General features: G+C 41.2%; 1 protein-coding gene and 1 non-coding gene across 2 annotated transcripts in view; one reads left to right on the top strand and one right to left on the bottom strand.

The window, feature by feature from the left end:
* The window catches only part of LOC129762068 (uncharacterized), a 67,663-nt gene that overhangs the window by 16,343 nt on the left and 32,264 nt on the right, over nucleotides 1-19,056 (bottom strand). The window contains exon 2 of the mRNA XM_055760052.1: nucleotides 8,467-8,559. Within this exon, the coding sequence (XP_055616027.1) occupies nucleotides 8,467-8,538 (72 nt within the window). The 5' untranslated portion in view covers nucleotides 8,539-8,559. The remainder of the gene's footprint in view (nucleotides 1-8,466; nucleotides 8,560-19,056) is intronic.
* LOC129763862 (U6 spliceosomal RNA) lies at nucleotides 6,900-7,010 on the top strand. The gene has a single exon (XR_008741047.1). It is a non-coding gene; the product is annotated as a U6 spliceosomal RNA (small nuclear RNA).

Below are 19,056 nucleotides of genomic sequence, written 5' to 3' on the forward strand. Positions count from 1 at the left end.
TTTCAAGCGGGCGCCAGCTTATATACAGATTTGATCGATTTCAATAGCCGATTCTAGAAGCAATTTTTATGCTATTTTTTTTTTGATAGTCATAGTCTTGTTTATTGCATGTTTTTTTTTCATACAATAATTATTTCAGCTTTTTAAAAATAAAACCTTATTCATTTATGATTAAATAGAAGTTTAACGCATTCACATCAATGCTATTGAAACAATTTTTTGGGTCAATAACAAAAAAAACATATAACCCTTAGGTATTTCATCTTTCAAATAAAGAGACCACTTAGTTTAACTTGAAAAGAATTATTAACGTAGCATAGTCGCGTAAAACAGTCTTGCATACTAGCCAGCTTTCTTCTGTAGGAGCATTGAACCACTGCGACCATTAGTTGATCTATTGTGGTACTAGCCAGCTTTGGTTCAATCCCTGCTTGGTATCGTTTGGATTTTTTTTGGGTACAATTTCAAGCTGACGTTCAGTCTGAGAGAAAGGTCTGCTCCCATACATGCAAAACATTTTCAAACTCTTGAAAAAGATGCTTTTATTTGTACATTTCACCCTTCAGCACACGTAAAAGCATTCTATGCCAACGCTAGTTTGGATGTAGTGCTTCCCTCACTGCTACCCAATCAACTCTATGGTTCTCGAGCGTATCAATTTAATCCAAGATCCTGATGTTCTAATGGACAGCGAACTGAACACTGTTATCGCAAAAAGATTTGCGATCTTGAAATACATTCGGAAGAACAATCGTACCGGGTTGTCTCTGTACCAGGGTCCAACATTTTCAATGACAAAACATGAAAATCGGCTCTCCTCTCAGTCGTTTCGCTTCGAGTAGGACTACTTCGGTATTCCCCGTCGATATGACTTGAATTGACGGTGAGATGCGATTGGAAATGCGATTCATTGAATGTTTTTCGATGAAGTATTATGAACCCATTACAACATTTTAAGAAGCTTCGTCAGCTGCTAATGAAAAGTGGTTCAGTAATTTGTAATGAAACTGCTAACTCATGTGTCGTGTACCGAGGATTATTCTTGATCAGCGTCTCGATTTGACTTCGTACCACCCCCGTACATCCTTTGAATAGTGGTACGAAGCTAGATCCGGCCAGAAGATCGTAGGACCCTCGTGTTGTTTCAACAGAAGCAGACGCTTCTGTAGACATTTCTTGAGGTAGATCTGCCCGTTAGTCACGAACGGCGCACTTCGTTTGCCACATGAGCAGATCGCTTGCCAAATCATGTATTTCTTGGCAAACTTTGAAAGTTTCTTCTTCCTTACTTCCTCCGGAACATCAAACTTTTACGGCGAAGAACAATAGCCCCGAAAGCTGTCGGAAGTCCGTCTTGACGTAAGTCTCGTCATCCATGAAGAGGTAATGAAGCTTCGTCAGCATCTGGGTACAGTTTCCGGGCCCGTGTCTATCCCACCGTATTTTACCGTTCGTCACGATTTGGAGCGATCTGCACTTCGTATGTGTGCAGTCCGTCCTGGTACTTGGCTCTCTGAATGGCAGATTTGGACAGATTCAACTTTTTGGCCACATTCCTGACCGAAGCATTGGGATTCCGTTTAAACGCTTTCACGGTTTTCACGGCTCATCACTAATAGAACATCCATTCTGTCCGTATTTCTCCTTCCGTTCCATGCTCATTGTTTCGTAATAACGTTTAATCACACAACTCGCCGTTTATTGCATGATTCCGAGTTGTTTTTCGATGTCCCGATGAGAGAGTTGAGGATTATGGGACACCCTTTATTAGAAAATGCATACTGCTGCTTTCGGGACACACTGTACAATATCGAGACGGGTTGGCATCGCCTCAAGGCCGAACCAAATTCCGTCCATTCATGGATTGGCAAATGAAACCACCATCAGCTGAAGCCTCTCGCCTATTAGGGGCACAACCAAAGCACACTTTGATAACATTTTCATCTCAGATTATCATCGCCATTGAGATACACACACGCACATGCACACTTCCAGGAAACGTCAAAACGTCGTCTCGTGCCAAATGACGGTGCTTCCCTCTGGATGTGCTCTCGCAAGCCGTTTGCGAACACGTGCTGCGCCGATGTAGATCTTGATGTGCCCGTAAAATGTATTGTTGTTCGCCAGAAGAACGCCGCGACAGTTTGCTCAATAATATTTTTTTTTTCGCGAGAAAGAAAGCAATAAAAATGCAACTTTCATCGCGATTAGTTTCTGCACGTGATTACTGTTTACACGGCGGCGCATGAAAAACACAGCAGTTTCTCACTGCCTGCAAGCGTGAGTGATGGAAAAACGGGCGGAAACAACAGCAACAGCACTTGTTTTGTCTGGCACGGAAAGTGTGTAACTCGGTCGATGGATATCTCTCCTCCCGTCAGATATGTGCTTCCTGTGATCGATAGATTGAAGGTACGGTAATTTGAGACGCTATTAAATTCATGTAATTTATATAGACGATAGGGGGAAAGTCTGTTTTGCGTGTAATCACCATCGATGAGCTTTCGATGGTTGGATCTCGCAAAAAGCACTTGCCACATCTCCCGGACATTATATTTTATGTTGATTCTTTACCGGTTCACTTTCCCTATCAGCGCTTTTTTTTCGAGCTACGTAAATTCGCACTCGCAAAAACAGTTCATCGAATCACAAACAAAACACCAAATCACGATCGTTTTAACGAGAGGCTGCAACTGTTTCCGACGATAAAAAAAAGAGTGAGGTTATGCGCTACTCGCACGAGGAAGATGTGTTTCGCATAAATAACGCCCGTTTGCAGTCGATGTGTTTTGTTTGGCCCCAGATAGACCACGCAGTAGTAGGCCGTGCCTATCCGGAACACTAGTAAGCAAAGCAATATTGTGCCTGGACTGGTGGAGAATGTGCCCCTCTTTGGGGATGTTTGTGTAGCGGCGGCGTTGTGCAATTGGTTCCGTGTTGTCGATAAATTTCGCGAATAGTGCCGCGATTTGAGCCGCGTGCTTTGTGTACCGTGAAACCCCCGTTAATTTGACCTCTTTCAATTTGAGCACGGTATGGTTTTGAGGTTAATATCGTTTCTCTCGCTCTCCCGTGAGCGAAAGAAAGACCGGAATCACAATCAGAATGATTTGCTTGCGGGTCGGCCGGCGGCACGGTCTATTTTGATTAATTTGATTTGAGTTTGGTCAATTTTTTTTCATCGATCGAGCGTAAATGCTGTGTCAAAAACAGGGAGTGGGTTATATCTATGGTATAACCGCAATGGTGACGTAGGACTATCGTTGATTTAGTGTTGTTGAATCTGAATCCATTCTGAATGAATGAATAAATGAATATTTGGGGGACTTCGAAAACGAGAGCGTTACGTTGGAGGTACAAGGTTTTATGCATCCAATATTGGATACGAAAATATCCTACTGATGGGGAAGAATAATCTTCAGAAGCTTCCCTGCTAACTACACTTGATTGAAAAATCACAGAACAAAATGTATTTGGTCGCAGTGTTATATGGTTAGAAAACATTAAAATAAACTTTTTCGCTTGCATGTTATTTTCAATGCCAAGGGGAACTGGCAAATTATTTTGCAGCAGCGGTATCTTACCGGATTCTTCCCGAAGTCCACCACCAGTGGGTAATGTTAACTCGATAACCACCTGTTAATTGCACTCGATTGAAAAATCACAAAACCAAATGTATTTGGTCGTAGTATATGGACAGAAAACGTTAAAATAAACTCTTTCGCTTGAATGTAATTTACACCTCCATTCCAAGGGGAACTGGCAGATTATTTTGCAGCAACGATCACTTCTTTTAGGATTCTCCTCGATAACCAGCAAACGTAAAGAGTGGCGCGCGTGTATGTGTGTGGCGGTTGCTCCGATGTCTCATGCGGAACCAATTTCCGATGCTGGTATTCTCTCGGTCATCTTCTCTGCTTCTGATGGATCGGCTTTTCTGCGCTCTGTCACAGTCCCAAACAAACTGAATGCGTTTCAGGTTAGGTCAGGCCAGGTAATGAATCCCTTGATCCCTCACCATCCACCTCGTCCAGCTCGTTCAACTCGTTCAGGAACGATGTTGTCTTGTCGATGTCCTCACGAAAAATGAATGCGTTTCACCACCAGAATTCATGGATAGAATGGTTTTGTATTATAGAGACTTTAAACTTTTCAGTTCATTCGTCTCTAGCCTTGAGAAAGGCCCTTGGAACTCTACTCTAACTCCTGCATTACACCTCCACCCTCATTGCCTTGAGAAAGGCACTCGATCCCTCGCCGTTCAGCTCGTCCAGCAACGATGTTGTCCAGTCGGTGTCCACACAAAGAATGGTGCGTTTCACCACCAGAATATCGCTTAAGTATGCTTTTTGTCCGTGACTGAATCGAAAGAAGGTGTGGTTTACGATGGCAATTTGGAAGGCAAACTAGAGGGGAATGAACTCTCTGAGTTTGAAACTTTCGGCGACTGAGCAATAATCGATTGAGAATTATGTTTTTCGTTTTTCGTTTATGTTTGTATTGGAAACGAACATATCCTACTGATGGGGAAGAATAATGTTCAGAAGCTTTCCTGCTGATTGCATTTGATTGAAAAATCACAAAACCAAAAGTATTTGGTCGCTGCGTTATATGTTAAAAAACATTAAAAAAAAACTCTTTCGCATAAATGTATTTTTCAATTCCCAGGGGAACTGGCAATTATTTTTCAGCAACGATAATATCTTTGCTGATACTCTCTTGGTCACCTTCTCTTCTCCTTCTGATGGCTCGGCTTTTCTGCCCTCCCTCACAGTTCCAAACAAACTGCATGTCTTTCAAGTCAGATCAGGCTAGGTAACGAATCCCTCGATCCCTCGCCGTCCAGCCCGTCCAGCACGTTCACCTCGTTCAATTACGATGTTGTCTTGTCGATATCTTCACGAAAAATGAATGCGTTTCACCACCAGAATATCGCTTAAGTATGCTTTTTGTGCGTGATTGAATCAAGAGAAGGTGTGGTTTACGATGGCAATTTGAAAGGCAAACTAGAGGGGAATGAACTCTCTGAGTTTGAAACTTTCGGCAACTGAGCAATAATCGATTGAAAATTATATAATTTTCACGATGCAAAACATTTTCCGTTGCGCGCGCATACAATATTGGATACGAAAATTTTCTACTGATGGGGAAGAATAATTTTCAGCAGCTTTCCTGTTAATTGCGATTGATTGAAAAATCACAAAACCAAATGTATTTGGTTGCAGTGTTGTATGGATAGAAAACATTAGAATAAACTCTTTCGCATGAATGTATTTTTCAGTTCCAGGGGAACTGGCAGATTATTTTTCAGCAACGATTGAATCTTTCCGGAATTTTCTCGATGCTGAATGGCACCCAAACGAAGAGTTCCGCGCGTGTATGTGTGTGTGTGGCGGCTGCTCCGATCTCTTCCCGGGGAACCGTTTGAGGCATCACTCTCCTCCTGATGGATTCTCTTCTGGCCTAAGGTGCACAAACAGGCTCTTGGTGACACCGTTCATCCGCGCTTTCATGATAAACGAAGAGCTTCACCACAACAGCCACAACATGCCCCAATCGCTGTTCAATTATAACTGAGTGGGTTTCCGAGCGGCGCTCGCTTATATACCGATTGGTGATTTCAATAGCCTGTTTTCAAAGCAATTTTAAGACTATTGAAACAAGTTTTTGGATGAAAAAGTAACAAGTATATAACGCGTAGACATTTTATCTTTCTAATGAAGTGTGTATCATACCATTTCGTTCAGTTGTTTAAGAGCTATTAACGCCCAAAATCTCGGTGTCCGGCGTAACGCTTTCGTTTTCGAAACTTTGATTTTACACCCCGGTATAGAAATGAAAGACGTAGTCCTACGTCAAAAATTGTCCGAACATTTCAACAATTTATGGAATCCTTACATTTTAACGTAGGATTACATCTTTTGGAAACGTATTGGGGGTACAAATTGAAGAATGAAAAACGATCTCATCGTGATAATTTTTCCAATTTTAAACGCTCATTGCTCAGTCACTTCATGATGGATTGATAAGATTTTTGCGTCAATCAAGGTAACAATTTATTACAGTGTTTGGATTTCGATCAAAATCGAATGATACACAATGTGTCATGCAAGTAAACTCTCACGAACATATAACCAAATATGAGAGGATCATTCAGATACTTGTATGAATGTCAGTAATCACTTGTGTAATATTTAGTGATTAAACTGAGAGAGGAACGAAGACTGTTGATTGCATATCCGATCTGTATCAAACATCGCATACCATTTTCGAAGCCTGCATACAAGTTTGAACCGCATATATCGTCCCGCTCTACTATAGCGAAACCCACTGCACAGGCAAGTGCAAAGCAATTGGTTAAAAAAAAAAGTGCAAAGCAATAAATGATACAAGAAAAATTACGTCATCATTCGGTCACCATTTGCGGAGAGCAACAAATGGGGAAAGAGAGCGGTGTTGCTAGTAAAACTATGCGGTCTATATGAATATACACATTTCAAGGGATAGAGGCGTTAAAAATGGAAAATATAATCTGACTACCCTTCCCTTAGCCTCTATCGAGCTGAATAATCATATAGTTTGCACTCTCTGAGACTTAAAAATCAAGATCTACTACATTAGCTGAATATGAATCTTTCGCTTTGCGTTGTCCTTACGATGCTGCTGTTTCATGATGCATGGAGAGGTCGGTATGCATATGTTAGATGCAAAGAAGAAAATAAGCTTTCTGCACCGAAAGCGTATATGATAGCTTTGCTTGCATGCTGGTGTGCAATGAAGTGCGAGCCGATGTAGAGTTGTCTCGTTCTCTTTTGTGTCGTGATTTGCAGCACATAACAACAATAGAATACCGCTGGGGGAAATGTTTCCTGAAAGATCATATTTGAACGAACGAAAGTGTCCTAGCTTCGGCTGGACATATACTAAAATTGGAACGATACAGAGAAGATTAGCATGGCCCCTGCGCAAGGATGACACGCAAAATCGTGAAGCGCCCGAAGCGATTTTTTCAATGAGTGGATCATTTGGCAAACACTGATTTATTACATTAAAGGAAATAATAGATGTCAGGAAACTAACTATCAAACAATTGAAAAATCTCAAGCACTATACAAACGTAAATTCCGCGTTCTGATTGCTCGAAATCGCAGGTACAAGCTTCCTTTTGTACTCACAATTAATACTCAGTCATTACCTGAAGGAATCACGAGATTTTAGTAGTAATCAATTATCGTCGTTTTTGTGATTACGTCCTCGTCAGACTTCGAGACTACCTCCTGAATGGGATATCGGCCCATGACCTGAATGGCGGCCATTCCCGCTGTATGCCACATTGGGTATAGCATCGAACGGAAGAAGAAATTCAGGATCACAAGCGTGTCGTGAAAGCGTTAAAGTGGAATCCCAATGCTTCGGCCAGGGATGTGGCCGAAACATTAAATCTGTACAAGTCTTTCGTACTGAAAGCCAAGGACCGGAAGGGACTGTATACATACAAAATGCAGAAGGCTCTAAATCGTGACGAACGGCAAAATACGATGGGAACTGTACACCCAGATGCTGACGAAGCCTCATTGTCTCATCATGGATGATGAGACTTACTGCAAGGCGGACTTCCGGCAGTTCCCCAGGCTTCTGTGCTTCACCGCCCAGCACAAGTTCGATGTTCCAGAAGAAGTAAGGAAACAGAAACTTTCAAAGTTTGCAAAGAAATACATTTTTGACGAGTGATTTGCTCATGTGCCAAACCGAGTGCGCCGTTCATGACTACCGGGACTGTAAAACGGGTAGATCTACCTAAAGAAGTGTCTACCTGCTGTGGAAGCGACACGAGGGCCTTACGATCTCCTGGCTGGATCTAGCTTCGTGCCACTATCCAAAGGATATCATGGGGTGGTACGAAGCCAACGGGGTCCGTTTCGTACCCATGAACATGAACGCTCCCAACGCACCGTAAATAAGGTCCATCGAAAAATACTGGGGCTTAATGAAGCAGGCGCTACGGAAGTATCCCAAGTCAAATTTGAGGAAGACATGAAGAGAAAGTGGGTTTCCACAAAGAAGAATCTGCATCCAGATGTTGTACAGAACCTTATGAGTGGAGTTAAGCATAAGGTGCGAACTTACGGTTATGGTATTGAAGTTGAATGAAATTAATATTCCAAAAGCTTACTAATGGGTTATATTTTATTGTCTGAAAGTTTGAAAGGATCGATCAACTAGGTAATTTTATACAGCGTTTTCACCGTGATACAATTTGGGACATTATGGGACACTCCTTTCATTGGGCAAATCACTACAAATCGCCAAGTGTTCAGTTCCTGCCAAGAAGCGAAAACTACATCACAAGTCCCACCCCTTGTGATTCATTAACCAGTCATTAACAATCATGCGTTCCGCTCATGGTACCAATTAACACCAAGCTGATCTCTAAATAATCGCTGATACAATGACAGGAATACTCACCAGAAGGACCGCTAGCACCAGGTGTATCCGGAGATCCCACAGCACTCCAGGAGCCCACCGTAAGCTCCTCATTGTGGGAGCCAATTGTTGCCTCTGAAATTAGTGCGAGAATAAAAACTATCAGTCGCGTATTCAAGCTCCAACACAAACAACACGAACAAACATATTCCGCATTCCTGCATCCCAGCAGACTGCACACCGCCAGTAGGGTGTCATCAAAATTATCTAACTCAGAGAAGGAAATATTGAGAGGAAAAAAACTGGTTTCCTCCCAAACGGCTCCTAAAACCAACATATCGTCCCTCACTTCGAGCGTTGATTCATTTATTTATGTATTCAATGATCAAGCACTTTTCTTTCTGAGAGCCCACCGAACAAAAATGCGCTACGACGCGCATGACGCGATGATGATGACCGCTGTGTGCCGGTGTATGTGTGTTATGTTAGTGTGTTCTTTTGTTGTACCCTGTCTCTTGACATAAATAGCTGTTATCGACCTGCTACGATCAGTTGCTGCCCGCCGATTAGTGCGAGCCTACTTTGACTGATAAGTGTGCTGGGAATGGAGTTTCTATTTTCGTGCGTTCAACGAGACTTGACAACGTTTGCCTTGAGCTGTTCAAGGAGGGACCCTACTTTTTTTTTCCGGAAGTTGGAATTAAAATTGAATGTTGGGATATTTTGTTGATTGGTTAAGGTAACCAATCACTTAAATGTCCCACAATCAACTTTAATTCCTCCATTAAAAAAACACGAAAATTCGTTATTTTTCAACATTCCAGAGTAGGGTCCCTCCCCAATGTGGTTTTTTTTTTCATTGGTAGATTATTGTCATTGTGTGTATCTATCTATTATTTACTTCATTTGAAACTATCTTTCTCAACAAAATCGCCATTCAGGGTAGGTGGTATTGTTCACCCCGGATGATAATCAATCATAATTTTTTCCTTCCTTTCTCTATCTCGTGCCACTTCCCAAATTTGGTCCCAGATGCTATTCCCTAATTGGCATCTCTATTGAGATGTCAGCAAAAAGAATAACAATTGAAATATTTGCCGAGACGGTAGCTGGTGAAGTTTAAATTGCTATTGTGGCCTCATCGGTGTGGCATGTTTATGACCACCTAATCCTCGAATTCCACGATCCAGATCGCTACGCGAACCGCGGTATCGAAATGATTTTCACCATGAAATTACCCACACCGGAGAACTCAATTCACTTTCACATCCAACAGCGCGTTCCATAGAGTTTATTGGCGTGGTTTCAGGCTTGAATGGTCCACTTGTTACGAGTGCTGCCGGTGACCGCCGCCCGGACAGCCACCGGAAATAATCATCGGTTTAGTAGCGGCTTTAAGAGCGTGCCCGCGTGGGCGAAACATTGATTGTAACTGCGGGTGATCCAAGCGTTAGAAAGCAGATCATGGCCGGATCGCGAGATCTGTTCACCGTGGGAAAAAAATCATACACATTTTGTTGCCCGGATCCGGCAATTTTGATGTGGGTGTCGTGAAAGCCACATTCTGAACGTCATTACCACACCGATTAACACCCCAATCGCACGGGGGAAAATTTAGTTACGCAGCGGGATTCCGAAAATGAGTGAACCGTGTGATAAGCTGAACCAACAGGTAGGAAATCGTTTAGCGGAGTGTCTCAGTTCCCACACTGCCAGGGATATGTGGTCGAATTCTGCAAATATATTCTGTCCATCTTCTTTAAGACCAGGGCATGATCTTGCGGCTTTGCGTCATTGTGAGCAAACAACGCTTCATTGTATGTTCTAGTGCAGAGATTCTCAATCTACTTTCTGCAACAGACCCCTTTTGCAGAATGAAGTGATACCTTAGACCCCTATAGACAAATTTCTTCAGAACAAATATCTCTAGTTTTTTCCTTATTCATACAAAATATTTACCAATTTAATGGCTTTTCGGTTGGTTAAGTGAGTAAACTTGACATAATTTTCTCATCAAAATTCAACAAAATAAAAAGACATAAAATTCAGTAAACATCCAGTTAATACAGTTAACATAGTTGTTAATACAAATTACTTACAAATACCTAAGTCTGTAATTTATTTTTGGAAGAAACATTAAGATCGCAAGTTAAAGATAAAAAAAATTAAAAAACAGTGTGATGGATAAATTTAGAACCTAGATTTTCTACCAGTCTAATGAAATATCTCTAATGAAAGGATTAATGAATGTAATTAATTAATGAATGTATTATTATTCAAGCTCCTACGATTTTTCGAACGCAAAAGAACCTGCAACCAGTGTTGCCACAGGTACAGATTTTTTCGTTATTTTCGGTACAGATTCTTTAAGGTACAGATTACAGATTTTTGTCAGAAAATACAGATTAGTACATATTTTTCCCGCGTGTGGAATTTCCAACTTTTTTGGCTCAACGCATCTCTTGGAATGAATGAAAACGAAACAAAACGTATCTGTGAAGCTTGATTTGAAGAATAGATTTGTGCTTCATGAATGCTTCTGTTGTTGTCCTGCTCTCTCTTCCAGCGTTGTATAGGAAGCGTTTCCAGGGTTCTACGATGGAAATTTACAAGATCTGGAGATCTGGATCTCCGTAAGGTAATCACAGTTTCAGAAAATGAACATGTTTGGTTGACAAAAATTGAATGCCTAAAAAGAATTGTCGGTTCGCTCGTATTTTCTACACTTCTATTTCTTTTTTCTAACGTTCATACTATGCCTCACTCCTCGACAACCGTCGATCGATTTTTTTCTGAGTATGATCAAAACAGGAATAAGCTTCGCAATCGACATGACACGGTGAACGCATTTTTAATATGAAAAAAAAATATCATCGACGCGGCAGCTCGAAAATTTTATGGAATGGTATGGAATCTAAAATAATATAAGTACCATCAAGCACACGGTTGATTGTAGGTTTGCAAATGGCCTTGTACAATTACAATGAATGTAGTATTTGTAGTATGTAAATACAGATATAAAGTTAGCAAGTAAATATAATATTTTGTAGTGAATCAATGAGTTTTTTTGTATGTTAATAAAAATTATACAGATTTTTTGTACTCAGATGAAAAAATTTTTCACCCCTTCAGGTACAGATCAAAAACAGAGCAAGTCAAACCGTGCCTGGAGAACTTGTACGCTCAAACACATTATCTTGTACGACCTTGCTCACGTTTTTTACAGGATTTTTTTTCATCTTGTACGAATTGATGCGTGCTCATCGAATTGTTGAGTTTTTGGAAGGTATACCAATAATATTTTTCACTGGAATATTAGTCATTCTTATAACAAGTTGGTTCACGTAACACAATCTATATCGTATTTTGAAAGTTTCTTGTGTTAATTAATAGGGGTTGATTTTCAAACCTCAACAACCCACAGAATCAGTTTTCGCTTATATCGACCTTTGGGAAAGCGGAATCGACCCCAATCGACCATTTTGAGAATCCCTGTTCTAGTGTATTGGTATTGGTGACTACAATACACTGCATGATTTTCATATGTGTGTACAAGTGCTGAACGTAAACAATGTTTTTGTATTTTTCATGTTTGTATAAGACCAGTTACATTTTCCGTTGTTTTAGTTATTTGGATCAATGGATCTAGGAAATGCCGAAGGAGAGAAAAAGGACAAATCAATGCATTTCACCAAGAAAATGTTGGTATTAGAGAAATTGCACGTCGGTTTGCACCATCCCATCAAGTAGTGCTCAATTATTTGGCGGATTCTCAAGTATACGGTCAGAACAAGAGAGCGCCACGTAAATCGAAGCTCTCTGACCGATATAAGCGGGAAATAGTTAAAGCAGCTTCGAATGTCTCCAATTCGCTTGAACAAATAAAGCATTCTTTGAATTTAAATGTGTCCTTGGAGACAATTCATCAAGTTTTGGTAAAATTGTAGGGGATTGTATCCAAAACACGATCGCTTAGGACGTCGGACTACGCATTCGTTCCATTTAATTTGCTCGTTTATCATTTCGGATATCATTAGGCTGACCAAATAGTTTAGGATTAAAGACGGGACACGCGAACCAAAAACAAAAAATGAACAAAAAGACGTAGTATTGGGTCTGCAACTTAAATCGTTCCGTTTTTTTCATGAAAAACACATTTTTATGAATAATAAAATTAATTAATACATCATTCAAAGTATTGGCCATCACTATCCCATACTTTTTACTGTCTTTCTGGAGAGGCAAATGAACTGCAAAGTTTAAAGCCTCCTCAAAACAAACAAATGAACTGAACTATCTTTCAGACAATTTACGGAATCCATCGCGAATGGAACGTTCGTCTTTTGAAACCAATAATGAATCCAAACAATTTTTGATACTTGGTTTTGTTCTGAAGTAAAGGGTGTGTCACATCAAATTGCACCACGGAAAAAACGCTGTAGAAATTTAATTTTTAGGAATTATATCTTCAGCTTTTGCTTATAATTAGATAAGAGTGTATAGATCACGTTGGCCATGCTTCACTGTCAATTTTTCGTAAATTTGGAAAAATGTCGTCGAACGAAAAAGAGCGTCGTGAATTAATCCTGTGCACTCATTTCGAGAATCCGGAGTTGTCACATCGGGACATCGGTAAGATGCTGGGAATCGTCCAATCCACGGTCAGCAGAGTACTAAAACGATACTTCGAGAACCTAACCACCGACCGGAAGGTGAAGAACGGCAAAAATGGATGCTCCGTCAGTGAAAAATATCACAAGCGCGTAGTTAAGCAGTTTAGACGTGATCCGAGAAGTTCGGTCCGGGATGTCGCCAATAAACTGAATTTGTCAAGTTCATTCGTCCAGCGGACCAAGCAGCGGGAGGGCCTGCGTACATACAAGGTTCAGAAGACTCCTAACCGCGACGAAAGGCAAAACATGGTGGGGAAGACGCGAGCCTGGAAGCTGTACACCGAAATGCTGACGAAGCCGCATTGCCTGGTAATGGACGACGAAACCTACGTCAAAGCGGACTTTCGTCAGCTGCCGGGCCTGTTGTTCTTCTCCGCAGAGGACAAATTCAGCGTTCCGGAGGAGATTCGCAAGCAGAAACTATCCAAGTTTGCCAAAAAGTACATGGTGTGGCAAGCGATCTGCTCTCTCGGAAAGCGGAGCGCCCCCTTCGTGATGACCGGCACGGTAAACGGGCAGGTTTACCTTAAGGAGTGCCTACAGAAGCGCTTACTACCACTATTGAAGCAGCACGAGGGCCCGACCATCTTCTGGCCGGATCTCGCTTCGTGCCACTATTCAAAGGACGTGTTGGAGTGGTACGAAGCCAACGGGGTCACCTTCGTGCCAAAGGAAATGAACCCGCCCAACGCGCCGGAGCTTCGCCCAATAGAGAAATATTGGGCGATTATGAAGCAAGCCCTCCGGAAGAACCCAAAAGTTGTCAAATCGGAGGCGGACTTCAAGAGAAAATGGATTTCTGTTCAAAAAAAAACTACACCTGACGTTGTACAGAACCTTATGGACGGGGTAAAGAGGAAGGTGCGAGCATACGGGCTTGGGCTCGAAGTATGAACAAAAAGAAAATGCCAAAAGTTGTTTAATAGTTTTTTTTTCTGTCTAAAATTTCTACAGCGTTTTTTCCGTGATGCAATTTGATGTGACACACCCTTTAGAGCGTATCCCACTCAAAGCGTTCTGTAATGATCGAAACGATTGGTAATCGGAAGGGGCATGATATTAGCTATAAAGTGGTTGAACCAGGATTTCCCATCCGCTATCCGAATAGGTGGAATAGATGGATAGATGGAATATTTTTGACTCGTGTCTGGTCGCATAATCTGGATGTTTTCCGGCAATAGCTCGCTTTAAACGGATTAATTGTTGCCTGAAGAAGGTTTTTAGCAGCTCATAGTGAATCACATATCTTTGGCAACCCTTTTTGGGTTGCCAAAACAAAAATGAAAATATTTGCAAGTATCAATTGTTATCTTCATGTTATTGAGTGTTGCCCCAGTGGTATCGCACCTATAGACATCTTCCGTGAAGTGTAGCTCAGTGGGGTTTACGTGGCAAATATTATTTTTGCGCTATCCTCTTCGTTGTTTCTATTCTCACGGCTGCATAAGTAGCCCGTTATTGACAGCACGGTTAGGAAAGCACACAAATAGACAGAACCAATATATGGGAAAATTGGAGTGCTTCGAATTTTTGTTAATTTAAATCATTTAGGGATTAGAGAAAAGTATTGTACAGCATGATTGATATAAATGTGCCATCTGTGATTTGAAACCGCACATCCACCAACTGTAAAGAGTTGCCAACCTTGTCAAGCGATCCAAGAATCTATCAAAGACAACAGTCATTACTTTTATGGACATAGCGAAAGCCTTCAATAATGTCTGGCATAGCGGTCTGACATTCAAGCTTCGCAGGTTCAATTTCCCAATCTATTTGATGAAGGCAATCGAAAACTATCTCCAAGAAAGAACATCGCAGGTCAGCTTTGCTCGTGTGCTCTCGGAACTCTATAATATAATCGTCCAAAGCGACTCTTTTGAATGGAATTGACGTTAAATAGATTTTATTCAATGCATTGAACAGTGTATGAAACTATCTTGTTGAAATTCTAACTGTTTGTGTTACAACGAAATATATTCAAGGTGGTCTTATAGAAGTTGGACAGAGTGTTCACTATTTCTCCGACCAATAATTAGTCAAAGTACCTCGCAAAGATAAGCAACATTGCGGTTGATTTGACTCACTTGACTTACTGCGGCACTTTTGATCACCGCTTATTCGGACTCCCCTTCCTTGATGATGAACGGCTGATTTATGACCATTCTTCGGCCGGCCATCAGAAGCCCGCTGCGAGAGTCTGCCGGGTCGTAAAATACAATTAGGCGCTATTGAAAAGAAAAAACACTAAACATAACGTTTTAATTTACGAGGCTCGATAGCGAGCCATGATTTATTTTGCGGCTTCACCTCGCCAAAAACGCCTCATTCTCACAACCATCACATACGAAGTCAACCAAGGCTGCTACTTTCACTGCTCAATTCTGACACCTGGGACACCTAGCTGAAACTGCCAGAAACTCTAGTTCCATTCCGCTGTCCCGGACACTCCCAAGAAGCTTCGCCATTACGAATCCCGAACGCGTATGACCCAGTTTTCTCCTTCCGCTTCTCGTGGTCAGCGCCCGCCGGCACGCCACACGCCACCGCCCGCCAATCCAATCCATTAGTTTCGAAACAAATTACACTGCGAGAGAGCGGGCGGCAGAGGGGGACCGAAATTAAAATCGCATTTGGATCACATGGATTGTGTTTATAAACACTGTCCGGTGGACCGATGCGCGAGCCCCCAGCGGTAGCGCCACGCGCCCCGAGACCCACTCGAACCCATAAAGATTGATTTATGGTAACGCGCTCCGGAGTTCATATTTCACACGCTGAGCGGAGCCGCTCATTTTTCTACGGCCGCGTGTCGATAAACTTTGCATTTTCACAACTTGTTGATAGCGAACATCGTCGTGATGGAGAGATTTGCAAGCAATTTTCACACACGGTGACGTTGGTATCCGGGTTGTGGTACCGCTTTTCGCCATACCTTGCGTATATGTACTAGACTTGCCGTCTGACAGCCAATGTCGGAGAAACTCTGTTATCAACTCGGATGATTTGCATGATCATTCCAGTCAATCCGGCTGTGTTATCCCGTAACCATCGATTGTTAACGGTCATCAACCGGTTACGGAACTCACGGAACTATCAACATTGTTGGGACATGACAGCGCGAGGAAAGGAACACAAACAGACGCGTCAAAAGTTGATACGAATTGGAAGAAGATGACAGGTATCGATCAGGCTGAGTCACGAGTTTTCTTCGATTTCTGGCAAAAAAAAACAAAATCACTCTCGCCGATCAAAATTCCGTGCCCTCTTTCGATACCACCAATCCGGAGGCGAAGCCGAGAGAACCGGGTGAACCAGAAGTCGTGTTGGTTTTTTGCTGCGGCTTTCTCGTTTAGTGTTGTTGTTGTCGATAGTTGCAGCTGAAGATGCTTCGTTGATGAGCTCGATAATGACAGTTGGAAGCGAGAACAATCACCGTGCGCTGTAAAACCTGTCATAAAGCTGGCCACTTCAATCGCGCAGAACCGCTCGAGTGACCATTTCCGCCTCGAATCAACCGGTGCAATATCCAGCATTGTTTCGAGCGACCGTTCGAACGGTGGTGTTTCCGTGAGCGTGGTTCCCCGGTCATTTCCTTAGCTGGCGATAATTCACTTTGGCGGCCATGAATGAACTTTATGAGAGCCATAAATTTCGCGCCGAGAGAAAATCAAAAGCAGTGATTACAAAAGAAACTCGTATTAGCTTAAACGAGTTTCCTTTGTTTACTCGGTTTGATGGCGTAGTCCAAATCTTCTACATCGAAGGTTATGGAAAGTATACTGAATATATCGCTTCAAATATCGAATCTTCTACATTCTGTCAAATATTAGGTTAATAAACGAATTTAATAAAAAACAAAAAAAAAAAATAGGTTGGGGAAAAAGTTATCCATTACAATAGATAAATTCTTACAATCTTCTCTTGATTCCAATTTCTAACCACTCTGGAAACATTGCAATGCGAGAAAAATGTGGTGATCGCTTGGTGCCAGGTCCGGAAGATAGGATGGATGCATTAAAACCTCCAAATCAAGCTCTCGGAATTGTGTGGCCTTGCGTCGTCCTGATGGAACAAAACATCTCTTCTGTTGGCCAACTCTGGACGTTTCTGATCAATCACTTGCTTCAAACGGCCAATTTGTTGACAGAAGAGATCTTAATTTAGTGAATTGCACTTAGGCGTCGTGCACAAATTACGTAACGCTTAAAAACCGGATTTTGGACCCCCTCCCCCCCTACGTAACGCAATTTCCTATCTCTAATACACAGAAAGTAACGCAACCTCGACCCCCATTTTCGCACTTATAAAAGAAAAAAATGTAAAATATACGGAATTTTCACTTTATTGACCTCCATTGTTAACACACTGTAACTCACAACTTAATAGAACAAACAAAAAACAGCAAAAGAATGGCTTTCTAGCAAATGAGAAATATTGTGACGATTAATCGATTAATCGATTATTTGGGGTGATCAATCGTAACGAATAACAAACTGCTGAAAAGTATTCGATTAGCTGTACACGATTAATTTAAAAAATCGGAGATCACTACTGAGAACAACTCTATTTCGGTTACGTAATAACGTATTAACGTAACGCGTGATGCCCGTGGGGGGAGGGGTTGCGGAAGGGGGATTGAGGTTGCGTTACTTACTGTGTATTAGAGATAGGAATTTGCGTTACGTAGGGGGGGGGGAGTTACGTTAGGTGATTTGTGCGCGACGCCTTACACGACATCTGACCCGGAGTAAACAAGATAAATCACTAGGTAGGCGGGGGTAAAACGAACATGTTAAGAAGAACTTCAATTATATCTTTGGAAACTGATGTTTCCCAAAACTTTGATGCAGTTTCTTGCAATTTTTCTACCTTTTTGGCCAAATATTTTACAAAAAAGTGTTTTTCATTGTTTTTACTGATATTAATACAAACAGAGTAGTACATTTTTTTCGATGCGGGTAATATGGACATATAGTGAGGGTAATACGGACTGGTTTGTAATATATGAAGCGTAGAGATTTATCGATCACGAGAGGAATATTTTTATTCAACCAAGGTCTGAACTCATCACGAATGTCCGTTAAATGATAAAAAAATCGAATTAATCCACCTAGAAGTGATATCGTGCTTTTCAGCAGTATAAACGTACAGACCCTCAACGATTTTGCTTTTGGTTCCAGTCAGCTTCTAAACAGTCCACATTTGGTGATTTGATTTCTATTTATAGACGCAGGGCATTCCTTAGGAATAGATTAAACAAATTCACAGTTCATCTCATTTCCACTAGCAACTGTTCGTTTTACCCCACCGGTACAATTATTTCTATATTTTGAAATTTTCCACTCAAAAATGAATTTAATTTTCCGTGCATACCTAATGTCGCTTCTCTGTTAACTCACAAAAAGAAATATAACCATCAGCGAATTGAATTTTAATATTAAACCACTCCAAATGCTTAGTATCGAAGCAGCTAAAATCATATCCACACCACTGTTTTCTTTTCCTCGTTCGTAAAATCAAAACCAAACATTTTTGCGCGCTGACTCAATCCGTCCAAAAACACTGTCTTTTTTCCAAAAATATCGCCAAAATTGCACGTCAGGTAACGAATAGTGATAATCAAGTGTAGTGGTTTGAAAACTAGAGTGAGAAATCAAAACTCCTTTTCCAGTTGTTCATGAGTAATCCCTTCAATTTAGTGTTTATAAATCAGTTGTTGATAGTCCGAGAAGCAAAACCGCACATTAAACTCATGATAGTTCGCATTTCGACTTACCTCGCTTTACGAGACAAGTCGAAACAATGCATATGAAAACGTAACATTTTCAAAATGAATCTCTATTTTTAATCGAAAGTCATCTGTAATACCTTGTAAATGCTGTAAACAGATTTCAATTTAGTGATTCAGTGATTTTTTAAGATAACTTTCAAGTTTAACTTCGAAAAAATAGTTTCAACT

The sequence above is a fragment of the Toxorhynchites rutilus genome, chromosome 1 (assembly GCF_029784135.1).
Source record: "Toxorhynchites rutilus septentrionalis strain SRP chromosome 1, ASM2978413v1, whole genome shotgun sequence".
NCBI classification, from domain to species: Eukaryota; Metazoa; Arthropoda; class Insecta; order Diptera; family Culicidae; genus Toxorhynchites; species Toxorhynchites rutilus.